Genomic DNA, 24,683 nt, shown 5'->3' with positions numbered 1-24,683 from the left:
CTGTAGATGAAGCTCTCAGTATTGAGTCCAGTGCTACAGCACAGCTGCAGGGCAGAGAGGATCTGTAACAAATATTCTAGGGAACTGGCGAGTTGGAGCCGGCAAAATATATCTATTTTTAATTTTGGTCGCAAAATCTCAAAGATGTACCTGACAAAATAAGTAGAACTTTGCAAAGCTAATATGTTATGGTCTAAACAAAAACACACACAATCTGAGATAAACAGGAGAAATAAGGTGCACACAGATAGGAGGAAGAGTCATGAGGCCGGCCTTTATCTTGTATATTGTTGCTGTTGTGCAAAAAACCTGTCTCTCCATTTTTTTGTCTTTTTTTTTCCTTTTTGCATAGTTGGAAATTTCCACTTACTATTCACACTACGCTAAAATTTCATAAAGAATGGACCAAAAATTATCAACCTTTATTTAAACCCTCATTTACAGTGTAGCCGAGCCAATACAGGAAACAGAGATTGAGAACTTGGATAGTAAAAACATGTCAAGTGCTAAAACAGTAATGATAGTCAAAGTAGTGAAATTTAATAATAAAAAAATAAAAAGAAAATCAATACATCATTAATATTGCGACAACATAGTAACTAAAATAAATAAAGAAAGAAATAGAAGGCATATAAGACAAATTAATAAAGAAAAATCATACTAAATAAAGTATAGTGATACCAGTGAGCAAAGCTTTGTACTTGGAAAAAATGATGGTTCCACTGACTTTCATTACAAATTAAGAATGTTTTCCCTTCTCCTGTGAAGTTACCTTTTTTGGAGGTGTGAGGTTTTGTTCCAACACCGACGACATGCTTTCATTTCAAAAGAAATTCATAGTGCGTTCAGCAGAAAAGATGTGTGCAAACTGATTTTTTGGCAGTGGTGCACCTTAACTTTCCTTTATAGGGTTGCATGACTGTCTTAAAAAAAAAGGCTGTTTATTAAGGTGAATCTGTTTTACACTGTGTTAAAATTTCATAATGAATGGACCGACAGAAAGTCTATCAACCTTTATTTCACCTCTGAATACACTGAGAGAGACCCTCATTACAGAAAACACAAATCAGAGATTGAGAAGTTAGATAGTAAAAACATAACACATGCTATAAAAGTAATAATAATCATAGTAGTAAAAGTTAACAAAAAAAAACTTAATATTACAACAATGTAGTAACTTAATAAATAACAAAGTTTGTTTCTTTAGTTTTAGCACTGGAGTGTAGCTAACAAGTAATGTAAGCTTATTAGCATGCTAATTAGCATGGTGCTAACAGCAGGCCTAAACCACCACTGCCTGAAACCGTGTCAGGTGGTTCAGTATCTCTAACAGACTTGATTCTGGGGTTTCTGACGCTGTGTGACTCACCGTTACCTATAAACATGGACTAATGCACATTAGCATAAAGCTAGTCCGGTTCACTCATTTTCCCTTCATTTTTCTCTTTTATTATTCTTTGCATCATTTTATGTCAGGCCTAGTCATTATTTTTTTCTCCAAGTTATCTGTAATATTTGTCTTAGTTTATTTTTCAAAAATAAAAGTCTCTGTGCATTCAAAATCTGTTTGAGAAGATTTAAAACTAGTTAGAGCTTGTATGCAGGCCAGTAATCTGGGTGGTCAGAAGGGGGACAAACAGTGGCAAACAGTCTCTGTGGTGCCGACCTTATCAGGCCAGCGGACCGATATATATATATATATGCTGCTATCTGGGAGTGGCCAGCTCAGTGTTTCAATTGTGTCTGTTTGTCCATTTTTATAGATAATATTACACAGTTGTAGATTGCAGTGTGTGGCGATTTAGGCGTGCAGTTAGCACCATGTTAAATGATGGGGCTTAAGAACCAAACGTCTTGACTAAACAACTACACTGCTGTTCAAAAATGTGGATTCACTTGCCATATTAATGTGTTTTCCTATTCAGTATTACCAAGATGTACAGTGTGGGTTTAAATATTACAAACAGGCCTGTTTTATGCACTGATCTGCAGTCGAATTGGTTTAATAATGGTGAAAACAGTGGTTCCAAGTGTGCATTTTGGGGTGAGGAGGGAAAATTTTGTAACTTTGTTTTTTTTCTTTCACTTCAAACTTTCACTTTAAAACTTATCAACAGTCACTTCATCCACTCAGACCAGAGAGGAATTCCCCAGAATGTCCTCCCCAACCCCCCCGCCCCTCACCCCTGCACGCATACACACTCACTTTACACCCTCTTACTAACGGACACACACACCCTTCACCTTCAGTCACACACGTACTCGCTTTGAACAAAAGTTCTGGGTAATTTTTGAGACGTAACAGCAGCAAAAGTCTATTTGGTACAATAGAAAACCATTTTAATGAACCATATACAGTCATATATGCACCCGATTGTATTACGTGTTCTGTTGATTTTCTAAGTGAAAGTAAGCAGGGATGGACTTAGTGAATCTGAGGCCGCAGATACACAACAGGAATGTGAGTCTCCTAATGCACACTATAAAATTTAAGATGCAGCTGAAAAAAGACCTTTAAAACCTTTAGGACTAAAACCTGGTGGTTTTACCATCAGAGGCCTTTAGATCCTATTAGGAAGCCATCAAATGCATCTGGAATCAGAACACCTGTTAAACCATTAGAGCCCTTTACACTGTGATATCAACCCAACAGGAAAACTCAATACCATTACTGACTATTGGATACCACCAGGACCCAGCAGAACCTTTTAATGGCTTTTCAGCAGGGTCTCCACTGCACAAAATGTCCTGGCAAGTAAAATCATCCTAAATCTAGTTGTTTAGATGATATTTCTCATTTTGAGAATGGGAGAACATTATAAGATTATTTAACTTATTTTTAGACATTTTTAACTTTCATTAAGTGATATTTTCTCACTTTACAGACAGATAAATATGCTTGGTCACAGAAGTAATGGGTACTTTTTCCACAAAGTAATAAGTAATATAATCCCATTACATATTACAGTTTGATGTAATTAATTAGTGACCTGTAATGGGGTTACCTCATTCACTTATGTGGGGTTTGTTCTTAGGTAAGAACACTCAAGAGCACTAGGGAGAGAACAGTTCTGCGCTTTAAGAACACGTCATGAATCTGACGGAGACTTTTTCTTAGGACCTTTATCAAGAACACATTTAAGAACAGACGTAAGCCAGGCGTACACTGTTGATTTTAGCCCGATTTGGTTGGAACCGACTGAATTTCACGATCGGGCCGAATTTCAGCTTCACCGGCTGTCGTTTGCCACGCAGTGTGAGGGGGAAAATGATGCCCAATCAGCTGCCCAAACGAGCTGTGACTGACCAGTCAGACGATCGGATGGATTTCTGACATCAGAAATTTCGGTCGCTTGTCTCTCAGTCTGAGCCGCCTTACGAACCAATTCATCAAAGTTGCACACAAAACTGCACACAGTCACAACCACCGCTCCTGCACGGAGGCGGAAAGGTCCACATTTGTGGCACCAGTGACCACAGGCTTTGGCCGAACACGATGGGCGATTCAGACGTACAGTGTGAGTCACCAAAGAACAAGATTTCTAAATTGCGCAGTGTCTGTCTGGCTTTAGGGAGATACTGGAGAATGAGGCCTATTAACGCCAGCATTATGTACAGCCTACTGAGCATACAGTATATCTATTTTGTGTCCTTATGGGGCCCCTGGCTCATGGGGGCCCCTGGCAGCTCCATACATTTGCCCAGTGCAAAGACCCTGAAAATGATTTAGCACATCCTCTACAGGGAACACACTGAACGAGCCACTTTAGAGCACAATGTCTGTTTATTTGCTGAGTTTAACATACTGAAAAAATAAAATGTGCACTTTCACTTACTATTAACCTCGAAAATCAACAGAACATGGTGCACATTGTGCAGATCGGTTCCACACACACTGGTGAACTGTCCTAACCCGAGCGCGCTGCTGCAGCCTCACGCTACAAACACTGGAACTTCCCTTAAAGCGATAGTTTGGCTGAAAATCAAACAGCTTATCCAGTTTTCCCCTTTAGCCTGAATGTAGTCGATCAGACGGGTCTGCTGCTTCAGTTTTGATGTTGGAGCTTTAACTCTTAAAAAAAGGTGGTTCTTCAAGGGTTCTTTAGTAAAGAAAGTTCTATAAAACACAGTGAAAACTCAAAGAACCAAAGCATGGTGAAAGAGTTCTTCAGATTGGTGGAGAATGTGTTGTATATGGTTCTATATAGAACCTTTTGAAAAGGGTCAGGATTAGGGTTAGTTCTTTGAGGGTTCTTTCTAGAACCATGAACACTCAAAGAACCCTTCGGATTGATGGCAAATGTGTTGTACATGGTTCTATATAGAACCTTTTTGAAAAGAGATCTGTATAGCAACCATAAGAGTTCTTCTGTTGTGTACACGCTTAAAAAAATGGTTCTTCGAGGTTTCTTCCTAGAACCATGAACACTCTAAGAACCCTTTGCATGATTAAAGCGTTATTTGCATCATAAAATGGTTAATCGGATTAATGGAGAAAGTGCTCTAGATGGTTCTATATAGAACCTTTTTGAAAAGGATTCTGCATAGCACCAAAAAGTGTTCTTCTCTTGTGTACACTCTTAAAAAAGGTGGTTCTTTAAAGGTTCTTTCTAGAACCATGAACACCCAAAGAGCCCTTTGCATGAATAAAGGGTTCTTACATCATGAAATGGTTAATCAGATTAATGGAGAAAGTGCTGAAGATGGTCCTATATAGAACCTTTTTGAAAAGGGTTCTGTACAGCACCAAAAAAAGGTTCTTCCATTGTAACAAGCTGGTATCGTAACAATAGCAGAACCCTTTTCAGAAAGGTTCTATATATAACCATCTAATCGTGCACAGTGTTCTTTGAGTGTTCATGGTTCTTTATAGAACTCTTTTCTGTACAAGGTCAATAGAACCAGCTAGTAGTAGAAGCTAAAAGCCACTGCTATCATTGTTCAAGCTGCAGGCCTAAACAATCACACTCATCTCTGAATTGTTAAGACTTGCTTCAGTGGTTTCTGACACTGCATGACACACTGTTCTCTATAAATGTGGACTAAAGTGCAGACAAAATTGAGAAAAAGTGAAACATAGAACATAAAATGTGCCATAATTTTTGTTTTATTTTTTCCCCAATATGTTAAATACGTTAAAATAAGCAGTAATTGTGTATTAAAATGTGCACACGACTGTCTCTGTAGAGGATATGTGCACTTATTTAAACTTAGAACATGAAAAACAACATGGAATTTGATCAGGAGCGCACAAACAGCTATACAAGCTCTTATACATTATAATAACAGGTTTAGACCTATAATAATAACGACGACGCAGTCACAAACATAACTGACCATCTTCACCTCGTGGAGGCACCTGCAGCATAATTAGAGCAGAACGCATTAAAAGAACCGTTTTCTGAACTGCAAACAAGCATCATTAAAGCGTTTAGATGGTCCTTTAAGCTGTCATTGTTCTGGCTTTCCTGAAGAACCCTTAAAGAACCCTTTTTGTGTGCAGCACACACTCACTCTCTGCATTTTTGAAGCAAAGTTACTGCAATCAGACGCATTCCTGCTGCCCCGGTAATGAAAGGCAGATTGTTAAGTGCAGTTGTGGTTTCTCTTAAATGTGGTGGGAAGCGTTTTTGGCTTTTTTTGGAGGGGGGGAGGGGGTCGGTTGGGAATTTTCGAGGGAAGGCATTCTGCCACATCTCCTCTGAAGGCAAAACTGAAACTGTGTTTGCCTCAAAAGTCCAAGAATGTTTGTGGCTTTTGATAAACAAAACACTGTGTTCCTCAGCTCCTCGCACGCGCTCGTGAACTGTCTTAACCCGAGCGTGGTGCTGCAGCCTCCAGCAACACATACTGGAACTTCCATTAAAGCGATGGCTTGGCCCACAATCAAAAAGTTAACGTAGGTTTGCCTTTTACCCCCATTAACTTCGAGGCTAATAGCCACCAGCAAGCATCGTGCAAACTGAACGCCTCATCACACATTTATATAAGGGTTATTAAGTAATAACAGACTTGCTTAAGTGGTTTCTAACACTGTATGACACACTGTTGCCTAAAAACATGGACTAAAACATGGACAGAACCCAGACTTACAGGTGGCTGCTACTGTTGCTGTCCATGTTTATAGATGACTGTGACAAACTGTGTCAAAAACCATGCAAGTCTGTTAGAGGCTTTGAGGCAAACTGTAATGATTTGGGCCCAATCACATTTCACCCCTTGCCTCTAGGGATAGGGTGTCCCAATTCTTGCTGGGATAAAGGGGTAGGGTGCAGTGTTTGGGCTACAAGGCCCTCCAAATGGAGGTTTTTAGAGGGTTTTTATGAGAAATCAACGCACAAATCAGTAAAGTAAACACATTATGTGTGCACCATAAATGGGTTTATTAGATGTTAACAGAATCCAAAGGTTTTGCATGCTAGCTAGCATGTGGTGTAGCTAGGCTGACTACAACAAAACATGTTTGCTATCTGTCCAACATACCATAAAACAATCCACCAGTGTTTCCAGTCTGTCCTAAATACCACAAATCAATCCACCAGCATTCCTAGTCTATCCTAAATACCAGAAATCAATCGACCAGCGTTCCCAATCTATCCTACGTACCACTAACCGATTCACCAGCCTTCCCAGTCTATCCTACATACCACTAACCGATTCACCAGCGTTCCCAGTCTATCCTACATACCACTAACCGATTCACCAGCATTCCCAGTCTATCCTACATACCACTAACCGATTCACCAGCGTTCCCAGTCTATCCTACATACTACAAACCGATTCACCAGTGTTCCCAGTCTATCCTACATACTTCAAACCGATCCACTAGCATTTCCAGTCTATCCTGTGTACCACAAACCAGTTCACCAGCATTCTCAGGCTGTCCTACATACCACTAACTGATCCACCAATGTTTCCCAGGCTATCCTACATACCACAAATCAATCGACCAGTGTTCCCAGTCTATCCTCCATACCACTAACTGATCTACCAGCATTCCCAGCCTATGCTACATACTACAAACCAATCCACCAGCATTCCCAGTCTATCCTACATACAACCAAACCAATCCACCAGCGTTCCCAGTCTATCCTACATACAACCAAACCAATCCATCAGCGTTCCCAGTCTATCCTACATACAACCAAACCAATCCACCAGCGTTCCCAGTCTATCCTACATACAACCAAACCAATCCACCAGCGTTCCCAGTCTATCCTACATACAACCAAACCAATCCACCAGTGTTCCCAGTCTATCCACCAGGTGTTGGAGATGTCTGTGTTTTCTAGTGTTTCTCTGATTTGCTGCAGACAACCACAAAAGGATCCCTGTTGTCTTATTGGAAATGTCCAGCAAAACTTTACGTAAAAGCCATCACTGACTGCTGATGAACTCCTTAAGGAGTCGTCCCATTTTGTAGGGAAGATTTCAACCACTACCCCTTTTCCAGGCAAGGTGACACTCAAAAACAAGGGGTAGAAATGGGACAGGGCCTTAGACACAGGCTCTGCCTCAGGCCCACTGAGCCCACTGTTTTTATATATGCTGTAGCTGCACGTGACAATAAAACAAAGTGAAACTAAACTCTGGACAGATCTGTTTATTTCCTGCTCTGTATTTTCCGTAGCTGACTCCCAGCTGCTCTCCAGCCCCCATGGCGCCATTTACTTCTGGCACCGGGCCTGTTTGGGCATGCTGCATGATGCTAATTCATCCTAAATGATGCTAATAAGCTTTCCCATATATAGGCATGTATAGTTTCATTCCAGACCATGCAGGCTGGTATGAAGGGTGTCGCAATAGCAGGCGTTTGCAGTCTGTCCAACATACCATAAAACAGTCCACCAGTGTTCCCAGTCTATCCTACATACCACAAACCGATTCACCAGTGTTCCCAGTCTATCCTACATACCACTGACCGATCTACCAGCGTTCCAAGTCTATCCCACATACCACAAACCAATCCACCAGCGTTCCCAGTCTATCCTAAATACCACAAACCAATCCTCCAGCGTTCCCAGTCTATCCCACATACCACAAACCAATCCACCAGCATTCCCAGTCTGTCCACCAGTTTTTAAGTGTTTGTGTTGTGTTGCTAGCTCTGTAGCATTAGCTACAAAAATCCAAAGATTTAGTTGTGTTTTTTCTCTTTTGTGCCCTGTGTTCTTCTCAGTTTTGGCAGTGTCTTTATTGTTTATGTGCAGAAGGACCTGTGCAGAGGAGAAGTCCAGTAGAATATGAAGTCTCTGTCATGTGGAAGTTCTGCCCCACTTGGCCTGTTACTCCAGACCAGCATGGCATGCAGGCTGGTATGAAGGGTTTCACAACAGCAGGCGTTTGGTACATCGTGTATCGTTTGAAACTCGGCAGATAAAGTGATCTGCGCAGCTCCGTGACTAAGCCCTGCGGACAGACAGGTGAAGGTGGGGCCTTTTGGCTCTGCGCCAGCTGGAATTTCCCCTGCGCGTTTGCATGGCCTGCTGAGCTGCTCCCTGGACGCATTCCAGCGTCTTATTCAAACAAAAACAAAGGAGGAAAACGGAGACACAGCTCAGAGGTTGAAGAGAGCCTCTTGTTCTCGTGCTGCTTCTCTGCGCACATCCTTATTATCGGTGTGAAAGGCAGCTATGTCTGTGCATACGGCGCTCATCAGCGAGGCCGTTTTGGAGAAGGCACATGAGCTAAATCTAGAACAAGGAGGAAATAAACGCTCATTGTTCGTCCGCACAAAGGCGGGAATGTCCCTTCCACAACTGTGCATGCCGGCTTCATCAAGGGTTGAATCAAGTTTATGCTGAAAAATGTTCCTTGCAGGACAAATTTCTGAAAGCTGATTGAGTTTTCAGCCAGACGCAACTGATCTGAGTCTTTTTGCACGTGCAGACACCAGTGAGTCGTTTAATCAAGACTTAATGGTCAGATGGTCAGTTTCAAAACAAGATCTTGCGCTTTTATTATGTCATGGACCAGATTATTGAACTTTCAGTGGGGAATCTTCATGCATGCTGGTCTACATAAGCTTAGCCAAGGTCCAGAAACATAACCCCATTACTGAATAATTCATAGTAGATACTGAACAGTTTATAGTAGGTACTTCTATTAAGTATATCTACTATACTTTATAAATCATACTAGATATTGAATAACATAGTAGATACTGAGTAATTTACAGTGGATACTGAGTAATTCATAGTAGATACTTAATAGTTCATAATAGATACTGAACAATTTATAGTAGGTACTTCTATTAAGTATGTCCACTATACTTTATAATTCATAGTAGATAGTGAGTAATGCAGAGTCGATATTGAATAATTCATAGTAGATACTGAATAATTTATAGTAGATACTGAAAAATAGTAACTACTGAATAATTCATAATAAATACTGAACAATTCATAGTAGATACTTAATAGTTCATAATAGGTACTGAATAATTCATAGTAGATACTGAACAATTCATAGTAGGTACTGAATAATTCATAGTAGATACTGAACAATTCATAGTAGGTACTGAATAATTCATAGTAGATACTGAATAATTCATAGTAGATACTGAACAATTCATAGTAGGTACTGAATAATTCATAGTAGATACTGAACAATTTATAGGAGATACTGAAAAATAGTAACTACTGAATAATTCATAATAAATACTGAACAATTCATAGTAGATACTTAATAGTTCATAATAGGTACTGAATAATTCATAGTAGATACTGAACAATTCATAGTAGGTACTGAATAATTCATAGTAGATACTGAACAATTCATAGTAGGTACTGAATAATTCATAGTAGATACTGAATAATTCATAGTAGATACTGAACAATTCATAGTAGGTACTGAATAATTCATAGTAGATACTGAACAATTTATAGGAGATACTGAAAAATAGTAACTACTGAATAATTCATAGTAGATACTGAACAATTCATAGTAGGTACTTAATAATTCACAGTGGATTCTGAATAATGTATAGTAGACACTGAGTAAATCACAGTAGTTACTGAATAGTTCATAGTAGATACTTAATAATTCTTAGTAGATACTGAATTTGTTTATTAGATATTGAATAATTCTTAGTAGGTATTGAATAATTCATATGAAATATTGAATATAGCAGTTAGTTGGATCATGTGAATGCTTCGGTTTATGGAAACAGCCACAGAACGTCGGTCAGAATTGGTTAGGTGCTCATTTGCATATTGCAGACCTCTGCTGCGTCAGCATTTCGAATGTTGACCTCGCGATTGAGGTTATCAACCAATATACTGTACAGCCTTGCAGGATGAGGAGCCTGCAGGTTAAAGGGTTAAGGCCACTGTTAAATGTTTTTCCGTTCTCAGATCTGATACGGCTGAGCGCTTTGCTCGAGCACACACTGAACTGAGGACTTCATATTTCCACTCTGGGCTGCATTGTTAGCAGTGCTGTCGCTTTAACTCAGTGATTATGTGCTGAGAGCACGTCTAGGCCCGGCAGCGCAAAGCAGAAGAACTCGTCTGATACGCGTGTTGCACTCTGCTGTGTAAACAGACTCTGAGTAACAGGCTTAACACGGTCTGTTGAACCTGAAAGAGTTTTCACTTTAACTTCTGGAGGCATGCAGGAAATACCTGAAGAGCTCTCTAGGTGTGAAAGGCAGTGACTTAATGTAACCTTTCAGTGCTGTGAAACCAGCTCACCTCGAAAAGACACTCTTTCAAACGAGTTCGGTTGCCTTATGATACATTTTTACAGAACAAAAGGTGAAATATGATGAATCACAGCTGGTTTTTACAGTACAGTGCCTGTCAAAAGTCTGAGGACACTGAACTTTTCAAATTATTTTTAATAAATGAGCATGTTTTGTCGGTTTGAAGTAGCCTATCTTATTAAAGCTGAGGTTTATTTAGAGGGAAAACAACACTACATGTGTAAATATTTGATATTTTTATTTATAAAACACTCTCCAGCCATATTCCAGCATACACCGATCAGGCATAACATTCTGACCACCTCCTTGTTTCTACGCTCATTGTCCATTTTATCAGCTCCACTTACTATATAGGTGCACTTTGTAGTTCTACAGTTACAGACTGTAGTCCATCTGTTTCTCTGATACTTTGTTAGCCCCCTTTTACCCTGTTCTTCAGTGGTCAGGACCCCCATGGACCCTCACAGAGCAGGTACTATTTGGGTAGTGGATCATTCTCAGCACTGCAGTAATACTGATGTGGTGCTGGTGTGTTAGTGTGTGTTGTGCTGGTGCGAGTGGATCAGAAACAGCAGTGATGCTGGAGTTTGGGTTAAATGTGTTGTGGGACTCATAAGCGTCACTTAATCTCAATCTAATCTAATTACTGCAGTTATCTGAATATTCAAAAGGTCATGTAAACACCATACTCTGATCTAGAAATCCGATTCAGGAATCTGATAAAGAGGCTGGATTTTAGCTCAGTAATCAGATTTTTTAGTGCATGTAAACTCTTACTCTGATTTCTTTCGGATTTCTCAATCAGCGCATGAGCGAGATCAGACGGTGGATGACGCGAGATGCAGCAAAACGCTGTTGGAGCGGTGCTGAAACCAAACATGAAATAAAGCATTTAAATATTCTTCATCTTCTAGATGATGTATGTTTATATTTTCAGGTAAAGTGGTGCGATGTAAAAAAAAAAAAACGCAGCATAAAGTAATGTAAATCTGTTGATCGGATTACTGACAAAATCTGATTTTCTGCAGTTATCGGATTATTGAGTGCATGTAAACGGACTCATTGTTTTACAGTAGTTTTGAGATAGAACGTTGAAGAATTTGGCCTAAAATGTTTGACTTTTACTGACAAATCAGTGGAAATTCCCCTTTCAGCAGCTGTTCATTGTTTAATCGCAGCAAGAAAAGCAGGAAACACATATTTAACAGACAGACACACAGATCAGCAGCTAAATCTAATCTCAGTTGTCTGAGTGTTCAGTGAGTCACTCTCTACCTTTATTCCAGCTTCCATTCTGTTCAGGAGTCTCACTTTCAGTTCCTCAAAGAATCTGCAGACACACCTCCAAAGTTCAGTCTTAGAAGCTGGTTGATCATTTTCTGAAGTAATCAAACACATTCAGTGGTGTTGAGGTCTGGACTCTGGGGTGGTCAGTCCATCGTTCAGCTTCTTTGTTTGATGTGTCTGTTCAAGGACAGTCAAGAAACACTCAGAGAACTATTTGCATGATTAAAGGGTTCTTCAGATTGATGGAGAATCTGATGGAGTGCTGTAGATGGTTCTTTATAGAACCTTTTTGAAAAGGGTTCTGTAGCACCAAAAAGAGTTATGTTCGTAACAATAGAAGAACCCTTTTGGTGCTGTATAATCTCTTAAAAAGGATTCTTTAGTAATGAAAATGGTTCTATATAGAACCATGAAGACTCGAAGAACCCTTTGCATGATCAAACAGTTCTTTGCGTCCTGAAAGAGTTGATGGAGAATGTGCTGTAGAGTGTTCTATATAGAACCTTTTTTACAAATGGTTCTTTATAACATTAAAAAGGGTTCTTCTGTTGTTACCAGCTTGACACTGTAACAATAGAAGAACCCTTTTTGGTGGTATATAGAACCATAGACAACACACTCTCCATCAATCTGAAGAACAATTTCACCATGCAAAGTTTAATCATGCAAAGGGTTCTTTGAGTGTTCAAGGCTTTATGTAGAACTGTTTAATTGTTCTTCACTAAAGAACCCTTTGAGAATCATCTTTTTTTAAGTGTGTAGAACCCTTTTCAAAATGGTTCTATATAGAACCGTCTACAGCACATTCTTCATCAGTCTGATGGACCATTTCACCATGCAAAGAACCCTTTAATCATGCAAAGGGTTCATTAAGTGTTCATGGTTCTGTATAGAATCATTTTATTTACTAAAGAACCCTTGAAGAACCGTCTATTTTTAAGAATAGAGTTTTAGAAATTCCTGTTTTTGACTTTCTCCTTGTTGAATCAGTAATGTGTACCCGACAGCTGCTTTGATTGGAAATTAAATAAATGTCTCTGACTTTTGCACAGTGCTGTATGCATCCACAAACCTTCAGCGCCTGAAATGACACCATCAGCAAAGTCAGCCTGGTGTCTGATCTCTTAATATAGTCTGAGCTAAGCGATGATTGCCGTGGCTGCTCTGGCTCTCTGCCGTCGCTAATCCCTGAATGAGCTCCTCTGTTTTCTCTTACAGGAGCTGGAGAGCTTTAAGAGCTTTGTGAAGAAAAGTCCTGCGTTTGACGTCATCGTCGACGGCCTGAACGTCGCCAATATCTCAGCAAAGGGCCCAAAGTCTCAGACAGTAAGTGTTTAGCGTGCCAGTCTCACATTTACAACATCGGACACAGTGAATATTTGGCTCTGGGAGTCTCAGCTAACTGTATTTCTGCACATGCAACAGTGAAATTACACCTAGCGCAAAATCAGCCTGACGCCCAGTCATTAGCGTGTAGCATTAGCTAAATGCGGAGGCTTGAGTTTCGTGAATTACATGACATTTTTTTGGCCTGGTCACAGGAGGTGTGTCTCTCACCAGAGAGTTATGGAAGCAAAGAAACTTTGCATGCAAAACATTAGAAGTTATTTATAGCATTTATTCAGTTTCCCTCAAAATGACCATTAAAGAGAAAATGTCTGTGTGGAGATGCAAACGGAGTGGTTCAGAGCGGTTTGGTGTGATTTATTTATTTGTTTATTTATTATTATTCATATTCTTATTCTTGTTTTAACTGTGATTAATTTAGTATTATTTCAGTCATTTTAATTCATTTTAGTTTCCTTCTTTGATCTTATCCTCCTTTCGTTTTATTTATCTTCTTTTGATTTTATTAACATTTACATTTATTATCACTCAACAGTTGCTTGATATTATATAAGCTTAAATGGAAATTCTACTGATTTATTTTATTGTTTATATATATATATATATATATATATATATATATATATATATATATATATATATTTTAATGAAGTATTCAGATCTTAGATATTTACAAGGATTATGTTCTGAACTATTAACCCAAGGCATTAATAGAGATAGTAAAAAGCCAGATATGTGCATCATCATTTATAAGGTACTTTCTATTGGGAGGAGTCTGTTCCAAACCCAAACCCCTAAATTTCCACTTTTTTAAAGATATTTTTTATTTCTTTTAAATTTGAACGATTTAGATTTGTCTTAAATAAAAATAACTTGCAAAAGAAAATGCTGTCCCACATTTTCATGTCACTACCAGAGTTTTAGTCTGTGGGTGGAGCCTTATTTTAGCCACGCCCCTGTATGTTAGAGCAGGAAGTGAGGCTGCATCCCTGTCCCTCATGGCCACATGGTGAGCAGTTAGATCCCATTGTTTTGAAGTAAATGAGTCCCAAAGTCTGAAAATCAGTGTGGAACATTAAGAATCGTCATATTTTCTGCAGTTCGGAACTTTTTAGTGTTTTAATGATAAATATGATGATTTTCTGTGTGAACAGCTGTTCAGAGCTGTGTTTGCTGGTTGCGTTTTTGAGCTCAAAATGAGCTAAAATTGTAACTACCGGAACATTTGGTAAAATTTGGGTAGTGTTATGATTGTTGTAGCAGTGACAAAATGAAATGTTTAATTATTTGTTTTAATAAAATAAACATAATTAAGGTTTAGAGTCACTCAGAGCAAAAGGATTTTAGTCTGAAGCTCGAAATGTGTTTCAGCTCTGACTTTTTCTCCTGGACTAATTCAGTAAAATGATCTGTATAGCATGTCTAGCACCGCTGTCTCTTCAGGAGCTTTGCTCTCAGCCCTCTGCTGTAGTCAGATTTGTTATTTTGCACACTAGGAGGGGATATTGAGTTTGTTGCAGTTCAGCCTTGCAGACTTACAGAAAAGACCCAAACCGTCACATTTTCCACTAAACTTTAAACTTGTTAAGACCACCCGGAGGTACAAAACCCAGAATTAGTCACAGTCGAGAAGAGGGAAAAGTCTGATACCCTGACCAGACAAAACCTTCCCCATTCATTAGCAGCTTCTTCCTCCACAATATCAGAGTGTGAGTGGCACCGCCCACCCATGTGTAGCTGATTTGCATCTGATTTTGATCCAGTGTGAAAGCTTCTGGCTTTGAATGGTCTGGTATTTTTAGCTGTGTTATTCCCCTTCTCCCACTGAACACCGTATCACCCATACTTATCAGACGCAGGGCTCGAAAAGTGCAGCCAGCACCCACACTCGCGTCTAATAACAGTGATAAAACTCAATATACTCTGTTTTTTACATCACAAAATGTATTCTAATTATTCTATTTTAATATTCCAAATATATCACAGGATGAACCCACACTATACTTTCAGCCATGTTCACTGCAAAAAATGATATCTAGTAAAAGTATTTCTTCTGTTGGGATTGTTGTAAGCTTAATAAAAGATCGTCCAGCTTATTTTTAGACATCTTTACTTGTTTTAGGTCATTTTATTAAGTAAAACGATCTCACTGTATTGGCAGATAATTGTGCTTGTTTTAAGAAATGTGCTTGAGACCGGCAAAATTATCTGCCAGTATAGTGAGATAATTTTATTTAATAAAATGACCTAAAACAAGTAAAAACGTCTAGAAATAAGCTAAATCATCTTATAATAAGTGCACAACCATCTCAAAATCGGAAACTAGGACTAGATTTAAGATCATTTCACTTGACGATACCATTTTTTGCAGCGTTGAACTGATGTACAAATTTAAATCAAAGAAATTCAATTTAGCAAGACATATTTATCACTAAAAATCTCAGTGTTTCTTCCTTTTGCTCTTAGGGAGTTTTTCCTTGCCACTGTTGTCACTGGCGATGCTCATGGGGGCTCAGACCCGGATTTTTCTGTAAAGCTGATTTGTGACAACAGCGTTTGTAATAGTGCTATATAAATAAACTTTGACTTGACTTGACTTGGTCAAGCTGGTCCAGAAGGCTGGCAAACAATGGGCACCCGATCAAGGACGAAGAAGAACAGCATCAGACCCACAGGATGGGCAGCTGTTCAACTGGGCAAAGAAAAAGAAACACACAGAGAGTCAGTTCTGTAAAGAGGGACTGATCACAGTTTACAGGGTTTTGTCACTTCACTGAAAGGATCAGCAGCTCAGAAGTGCACAAAGACATTTGACCGCCAGCCTGCAGACGTCTGTGAAGTAATGACGAACTGAGAAACGACACTTAAACGTCATTAATGAAACCTGGTTTGACGTTTTGTTACTGAACACAAAGAACGTGATGGATACAGAGTTACACATACAGAAAAAACGGTCTATGAAGCTGTTTGGAATTATCAGGTTCTGTCTGCGTTCTGAGCAGTTTTGAGACATTGAGCTTCAAAGAGTTTGCATTCAAAATAGCAACACTGATCTGTGGAACACACCTCTTTATACGTGACAGTGACAGACACCCTAAATGTACTCTAAATGTACAAAATCAAAATCCTGTCAGATTTCTAAATGAGTTTTTGGAACAGGTCAAATGCAGATAGAACCTTCTAATCCTGAGAGTTATAAGGTTCTATCTGGCAAAACATGAAAAGAAGCGACGTTTTTTAAAGAACACAAACAGTTCAGACTCATAATTTGGTTTAAAACATAAAATTAGTGTCTAACAGAGTGTCTACATTATCAGAAAGTGAAATTTAATGCTTTCTATGTTATTTTTGTGACATTTATTTCATTTTAGCATAAATCATCAAAGCATTGCAGATTAAGTATAAAGGTCAGTGCTAAATATTGTGTCCAGTTCACAGGTCAGTTTCAGTGTGTTTCCTTTAGTCAGACAGAAACCAGCTACTGTAATAAACTGTCCCGGCTGGTCAGTGTAGCCGGTCAGTCTAAAGGCCATGTGAGGTTTTGTTTTGTATCAGAAATGTGACTCTAATGAGCCAAAACCTCGTATTTTGGGAGAAAGAAGAAAAAAAAGACGGATGAATGAATGAAGTTAATGTTTATGTTGTAATTAAGAGCCGATCAATTCAAATATTCACTATTTAATCACCTTTAAAGCTTAATATTTTAGCCAATCAGACTTTTAAAGAGCTGTAAGAAGACAGGCAGAGTTTCAGCAACATGTTTCCATGTTTCATAAAGTTTTATAGACCTTTTTTTAATAAACTGAGCAGAGCAGCGACATGACAAAGAAGCAGAACCCGATTGGTCCTCTTATGTGTATTGAAAGTGCTGATTGCCTCACAGATAGAACCTTATAGAACTACGTTACAGTTAGAGTTTGGAGACAGAACCTTTTTGTTTTCTGGGTAAAAGACAAAATAAAATAAAATGTGATTACAGTGGAATAATGTTAACACAATAATCGACTGAGCTCCAGCTTTCCTCAGTGCCCAAACACAGCCGAGTTCCCCTTCTAAACTCTCATTCACCCACTAAAAAACTGTAATTTCTTTTCTCAGCAATTCTATTTTTGGTTGGTTTTGCGGTGGATGTGACACTTTTGATTTACTTTTTGTGTAACAAACACAATGTTTATGAGATGCTGAGTCAGGTGATGGTGGCTTTAAAGTAATATGGGGATTTGGGTAAAAGTGTTGGACCCAAAGTGTTGGTTTATACTGTAAAGCACAATGACCACAGTACATTAATGAACAAAACAATTCTAGAGAAACAAATAAGGACAGAAGTGTCCCAAGAGGACGTTTAATATGTGCTTCAATGCCTAATCGCTTTACTCTGCAGTTGTATTGATGTTTGTAGCACACGCACTTTTAAAAAGAGATGGTTCTTCAAGGGTTCTTTAGTAAAGACAGTGGTTCTATATAAATCCATGAACACTCACAGTACCATTTGCATGCGTAAAGGGTTCTTGGCATGATGACGTTCTTCAGACTGATGGAGAACGTGTTGTAAATGGTTCTGTATAGAATCTTTTTTAAAGGGCTCCATATAGCACCAAAAAGTTAGAAGCTTGACATTGCAACACTACCAGAACCCTTTTTGGTGCTATGTAGAACCAAACACAGTCCCCATCAATCTGAAGAACCAGTTCATGCAGAGAACCATTTAAGCATGTAAATGGTAAAAGATGCTTCTTCAGTGGTTCTTTAGTAAAGACTGGTTCTATATAGAACCATTAACACTCTAAGTACCATTCCATGCTTAAAGGGTTCTTTGTTTGGTGAAATCTTTCTTCAGATTGATTGGGAATGTGTTGTGTATGGTTCTATATAGAATCTTTTTAAAAAGGGTTCCAAATAGCACCAAAAAGGGTTCTTCTGTTGTTACAAGCTTGACATTGTGACAATAGCAGAACCCTTTTTGGTGCTGTATAGAACCAAACACATTCCCCATCGATCTAAAGAACCATTTCACCATGCAGAGAACCATTCAAGCATGGAAATGGTAAATGATGGTTCTTCAAGGGTTCTTTAGTAAAGAAAAAGGTTTTATATAGAACCATGAACACTCAAAGAACCCTTTGCATGATTAAAAGGTTCTTTGCATTGTAAAAGCGTTCTTTAGATCGATTGGGAATGTACTGTAGATGGTTCTATATAGAACGTTTTTGATAAGGGTTCTATGTAGCACCAAAAAGGGTTCTTCTGTTGTTGCAAGCTTGACATCGTAACAATGGCAGAACCTTTTTTGGTGCTGTGTAGAACCAAACACAGTCCCCATCAATCTGAAGAACCAGTTCATGCAGAGAACCATTTAAGCATGTAAATGGTAAAAGATGCTTCTTCAGTGGTTGTTTAGTAAAGAAAATGGTTCTGTGTAGAACCATGAACACTCAAAGTACCATTCCATGCTTAAAGGGTTCTTTGTTTGGTGAAATCGTTCTTCAGACTGATGGAGAATGTGTTGTGTATGGTTCTACATAGAACCTTTTTAAAAAGGGTTCCAAATAGAATCAAAAAAGGTTCTTCTGTTGTTACAACCTTGACATCGCAACTATAGCACAACCCTTTTTGGTGCTGTATAGAACCAAACATTTTCCCCATCAATCTAAAGAGCCATTTCAGCATACCGAGAACCATTTAAGCATGTAATTGGTAAAAGATCCTTCTTCAAGTGTTCTTTAGTAAAGAAAATGGTGATATATAGAACCATAAATGCTCAAAGAACCCTTTGCATGATTTAAGGGTTCTGCCCTTCTGTAACAGGGTTCTTTAGATTGATTGAGAACGTGCTGTAGATGATTCTTCTATTATGATGCCAAGCTTGTTACAATAGAAGAACGCTTTCAGAAAGGTTCTGTGTAGAACCATCTACACCACATTCTCAATCTGAAGAACGCTTTGCATGATTAAATGGTTCTTTGCATCATTAAATGGTTCTTCAGATTGATGGAGAATGCGCTGCAGATGGTTCTGTATAGAACCTTTTCGAGAAGGGTTCTATTTTGCACCAAAAAGGGTTCTTCTATTGTTATGATGCCAAGCTTGTTACAATAAAAGAAACCTTTCAAGAGGGTTTCTGTATAACCCTCTACAGCGCATTCTCCGTCAATTCGCAGAACCCTTTCATGATGAGAAGAACCATTTACTCATGCAAATGGAATTTTCAGTGTTCACGGTTCTATATAGCGCCACTGTCTTTACTGAAGATCCCTAAAAGAACCATCTTTTCTGAGAGTAGTTTTATTTTTTCCTCAGCCCACGTATCAGTAGCTTTGATCTTCATTTTTGTTTCCTTCGTCAAACACACCCCGACTGAATCACCCGCAGACGAGCGCGGGGACTTCACACGCGCTGATACTCAGATATGACTAAAGAATGTTTTTTTAATCGTGTCTTTTGTGGTCGGCTTCGTTTACAGCAGTAACTTTTGTCCCACATACTACCTAAAGTAAGTACGGCTGACTGCGAGTGTCTGGGTCAGCAGGACGAGCGTAGTCTCCACTGTGGTTTTGCTTTCTTAGTATTACAGTGGCCCGTATTTTTAAAGGGCCCGTATCCTACATTGTTCTTTTCTTTTGTTTTCTTCACTCTAAGCTCCACTTGTAACATTTTGTTTGGGTTTATGTACACAAAAAAATGGTCATAAGTCATTTTTTTGCAGCACACATTAACTTTATATCAGAATCAGATTCTTTGTTATGAAAAAAATAAGGATTTTTTCTGGTCGCAGCAGAAATAATAAAACATACAGTAGACCGTATCACTCGGAAGGTAAATAGGACACGTGTGCTGTCAATAATATGTATAATATGTACAGATGCATTTTGCAGTTTGTTCATTTTTACTTTGTTTATTTTGTCCATTCTTGACCTTTGTGTGGTTTTTTTATAGCAAAAACAATCATGGTTCATTTTTACATGACATTTTATAAGCCTGTCTTTTTTTCCCCTGCTGTAGGCTGAATGGGTGGGGCTAAACTGCTGTAGCTGAATGGGTGGGGCTAAACTGCTGTAGGCTGAATGGGCGGGGCTAAACTGCTGTAGGCTGAATGGGTGGAGCTAAACGGCTGTAGGCTGAATGGGTGGGGCTAAACTGCTGTAGCTGAATGGTGGAGCTAAACTGCTGTAGGCTGAATGGGTGGGGCTAAACTGCTGTAGGCTGAATGGGTGGGGCTAAACTGCTGTAGGCTCATTGGGTGGGGCTAAACTGCTGTAGGCTGAATGGGCGGGGCTAAACTGCTGTAGGCTGAATAGGTGGGGCTAAACTGCTGTAGGCTGAAAGGGTGGGGCTAAACTGTTGTAGGCCGAATGGGTGGGGCTAAACTGCTGTAGACCGAATGGGCGGGGCTGAACTGCTGTAGGCTGAATAGGTGGGGCTAAACTGCTGTAGGCCGAATGGGCGGGGCTAAACTGCTGTTGGCTGAATGGGCGGGGCTAAACTGCTGTTGGCTGAATGGGCGGGGCTAAACTGCTGTAGGCTGAATGGAATATACAGTTGCAAGCAAAAGTTTAAACACCCCTGGTCAAATTGCTGAGTGAAAATAACACATTTTCTACAGAGAACACACTTAAATACGACACGTTCCTTTGAATTTTAGTGCACAATTTCTATTTAACTTATTTGAAAAAATATGAAGATATAAAATATAAAATGTGCCATAACTTTTGCACACGCCACATTTAGTTGTATGTTTTTCTGATACGTTAAATAAACAAATGAACTGTAAGTGTGCATTAAAATGTGCAGACATGCAGTTTGACAGGCAGACCTTTGCCTATGAATGTGTTGGTTTCTGGGTTATTACAGTTCTTCATTTCAGTTTTTGATTTAGTTTAGTTTCAGTTAGTCTTAGATGCCTTTTAAGAAATGCCTTTAAATGCTTTTACAGTTTTAGTTTTGTTTTTATTTTCTGAACAGTAATAGTTTTAAAGCAGTTTCAGTTTTAGTGTTTAGTGTTATGACGAACGCTGTAATAGCAGGTATCTGATAAGAGCAGAATAATATTAACACAACAACGGACTGAGCCCAGCTTTCCTTAAAGACCAAACACAGACGAGTTCCACTTCTAAACTCTCTGAAAATTTTTTTTAAAAAGTTTCTTTTTTTTTCAGTAATTTTATTTTTAGCTAGTTTTGCAGCGGACATTACAGTTCTGATTTAGATTTTGTGTTTTTAAATGTCCTTTTTTTACTTTTTATTACGGTTAACAAGCACATTTGTCACTGATAATTTTCATTTTGGTGGCTTTTAGTTAAGTTGAATAACGCTTGTTGGTTTTTGTGACATCACAAAAAGCAGTTTATTCCAGACAGGCTGTTTTAGCAGCTTAGTTTCCGTATATGGAGCTCATGTACCGAGGAGTGAAACTGTATCAGTGTTTACGTGTTACATCATTTTCCTGATTCAAAATAGTGAGGAAAGTTCGGGTTTCCATGATATGGGCCCTTTAACGTTCTCAGATTTTTCCACATTCATATGATTATAGTGTTTAAGCTGTTTCTAGGCCAGAACTCTCACTATGAGTGTGTTTATGAATGTGACCCATTGACACGAGACCACAGCGACCAGTGGAAGCTGATTTTGCGAAGTCAGACTTGAGTTTGCCGGTAAGAGCCAGACCCTCAGAGGGAAACTCAGAGCGAGAGAGGCGTGAGGAGAGGCCTGTACAGTAAATGGAAAGGAAAAGTCAGTCTTCTATACGTAGAGCTGCGTAAGGAAGAGCTCTGTAAAGCGCTGGAGGTTAAAGTTCGCTTGTTAAACAGGCCATTCTACTGCGCGCGGTGTTTTCCAGCTCACAGTCCACTTCCTTATGATGAATTAGCAGAAATGGTCACACCTGCTGATCCTCAGTCAGCAGATCTGTGTGAGTGAAAGAGCAGAGGAAGCGCAGGGTCAGGCATTTAACTCTGTACCAGCTGAACATTTTACTGGTTTGGCTTTTAAGATCAGTGCAAACTTTCAGAGGACTGATTTATGTATATAAATATATACATTTATAAAGGGAAATTCCACCAATCTTTCAAAGTTTCCATATAATTAAATGGTTAAGATGTAAGCAGAGTGGTTCAGAGTGGTTTGGTGTGAAACGCTCTGTTCTAGATAAACTTACCGAGTCAGAACTGTTCACAGTGGTGGTGATAGGAAACAGACGTCCCCCTCTAAAAGCTCCCTCACAGACAGTTCCTACATGAAATGGCTATGCATTCACTGCCTGATGACTGAGACACTGTTTACATAGTTTCAAGATAAAATTTTGACCTTTTTTTCTTTTCTTTTCTAAGGACATTCATAGTGGAGGGATACATGCAGGGTGTTGTGAGGCAAAATAGTCCCATAATAATTGCACTAACATATTTTTTTTTAGTTTACTTTACTGATTTGTTAAAATTACTAATAAAAATCTAGTAACAGTAATAATCCTTGTGTAATCTTTAGTTATTTAGCTAATTTGGATCAGACCCACAGATTAAAGAGTCTTGTGCCCATAAAAGCTTCTCAGCATTCTTTAATCAGGATCAGATTTATTGGCCACGTATGTTGACACACACAAGGAGTTTGGTTCCAGCTGTTGGTGTCTCTCTAGTACTAAATGCAAAGTACAAAAATGTTCAAATAATTTACAGACAAACCACAATATACAAGCAATACGCTGGCAATATATGGACAAGTCTATATGAGTGTGATCTGTTCAGACTGATGTCACATACAGACCACATTCAAAAGATGTTTTAAACAGCCTAACAAAAAATCAGATCTGGTGAGAAAGTCAGAGGAGCCATTTGTTCATTACTCTATGAAACAGTCCATTGAATGTAATGGAGTTGCTTTAATTGATGCCAGTATGTTACACAAGAAAGAAAATTTAATTAAAATCAATCTATCTCATTCAGAGTGGACAGGACTTGTAAAGGTAGAGCACTGCAGCCTAATGGACATCATTTAAAACTCCCGGGCTGTTTGAGTTACACTTAATCGCTGCAGTAGTGTGGATCACTGAACATTAGAAAGTACCTGTAACTCATATATAAAGTTATTTAAGCTTGAATCTGTTCAGGTTACAGTGCAGAGAAAACTTATTATTTCAGATTGTCCACTATTTTCCATCATCAACATTCCATATAAACTCAGAAGACTCGTGTAGGTTCACTGGTGGTTCTGGATAGTAAATAAAATGTCTATATCTGTGTTGTAGTCATGGCGACCCCTGGTTCCTATCACCACCACTGTAAAGACACCTGAACCTCTGAATTATGCTGATATTTTTTGAAAAAATGGGTTAAAAATTGGTCCCTTTAATATAACATAAAACATTCCATCCAAAAAAGACGGTTCTTCAAGGGTTCTTTAGTAAAGAAAATGGCTCTATAAAGAACTATGAACACTCAAAGAACCCTTTGCATGATGAAAGGGTTTTTTTTGCATCATGAAAGCGTTCTTAAGAATGTGCTGTAGGTAGTTCTATATTGAGCCTTTTTGAAAATAGTTCTGTATAGCACCCAAAAGCGTTCTTCTATTGTTATGATGTCAAGCTTGTAAAAATAGAAGAACCCTTTTGGGTGCTAAATAGAATTCTTTTCAAAACGGTTCTATATAGAACCATCTACAGCACATTCTCCTTCAATCTAAAGAACCTTTTTATCATGCAAAGAGCTTTAATTGTGCGAAGAGTTCTTTGAGTGTTCGTGGTTCTATAGTTCTAGAGCCATTTTTTTTTTAAAAAGAACCCTTGAAGAACAATCTTTTTAAAAACTGTACTATATAGAACCCTTTTCAAAACAGTTCTGTACAGGACCACCTACAGCACATTCTCCATCAAGATGAACCCTTTAATCATGCAAAAGTTCTAAGAGTGTTCATGGTTCTTTATAGAACGATTTTCTTTACTAAGGAACCCTTGAAGAACCATCTTTTTTAAGAGTGTAATTTTGGTCACAGAACCTGTGCTGACTTCTCATAGCAGAGACTTCCTTTCGTTCTCCTTCTAATGCATGGAGTTTTCCATTTTTGCTCTTTTTTTGGAATGATTGACGTCTAAATGCGTTTTTAGGCGTTTTAATAGTTTTAATAGTTTTTTAATAGTCAGCTGAAGTAGCTCTGAGGTTTAGACTTCTGCTCTGTGCTTTTTGTGAAGGTTAGTTTGTTTGGTTTAACGTCTTCCCTGATTCTCACGCTGTTTTCTCCCAGCTGATGAAATAAACTTCAGCTGTAATCCCGGAGTTTCCGCGCTGAATGCTGAGCTTCCTGACTTCTTTGTGGATTACAGCTTCCCGCAAGAAGTAGATCTGGATTTTGTATCTGAATG

The 24,683-nt window shown here is 38.7% G+C and overlaps 1 protein-coding gene across 1 annotated transcript in view; it reads left to right on the top strand.

Annotated features, from left to right (window-relative positions):
• The window catches only part of LOC118823765 (protein only RNase P catalytic subunit), a 61,569-nt gene that overhangs the window by 24,689 nt on the left and 12,197 nt on the right, over positions 1-24,683 (top strand). Inside the window, exon 5 of the mRNA XM_036593562.1 lies at positions 13,211-13,318. Coding sequence (XP_036449455.1) covers positions 13,211-13,318 — 108 coding nt within the window. The remainder of the gene's footprint in view (positions 1-13,210; positions 13,319-24,683) is intronic.

This window comes from Colossoma macropomum, unplaced genomic scaffold (genome assembly GCF_904425465.1).
Source record: "Colossoma macropomum unplaced genomic scaffold, Colossoma_macropomum, whole genome shotgun sequence".
NCBI lineage: Eukaryota > Metazoa > Chordata > Actinopteri > Characiformes > Serrasalmidae > Colossoma > Colossoma macropomum.
The sequence above is the reverse complement of the archived record's forward strand: the minus strand, read 5'-3'. Positions and strand labels throughout refer to the sequence as shown.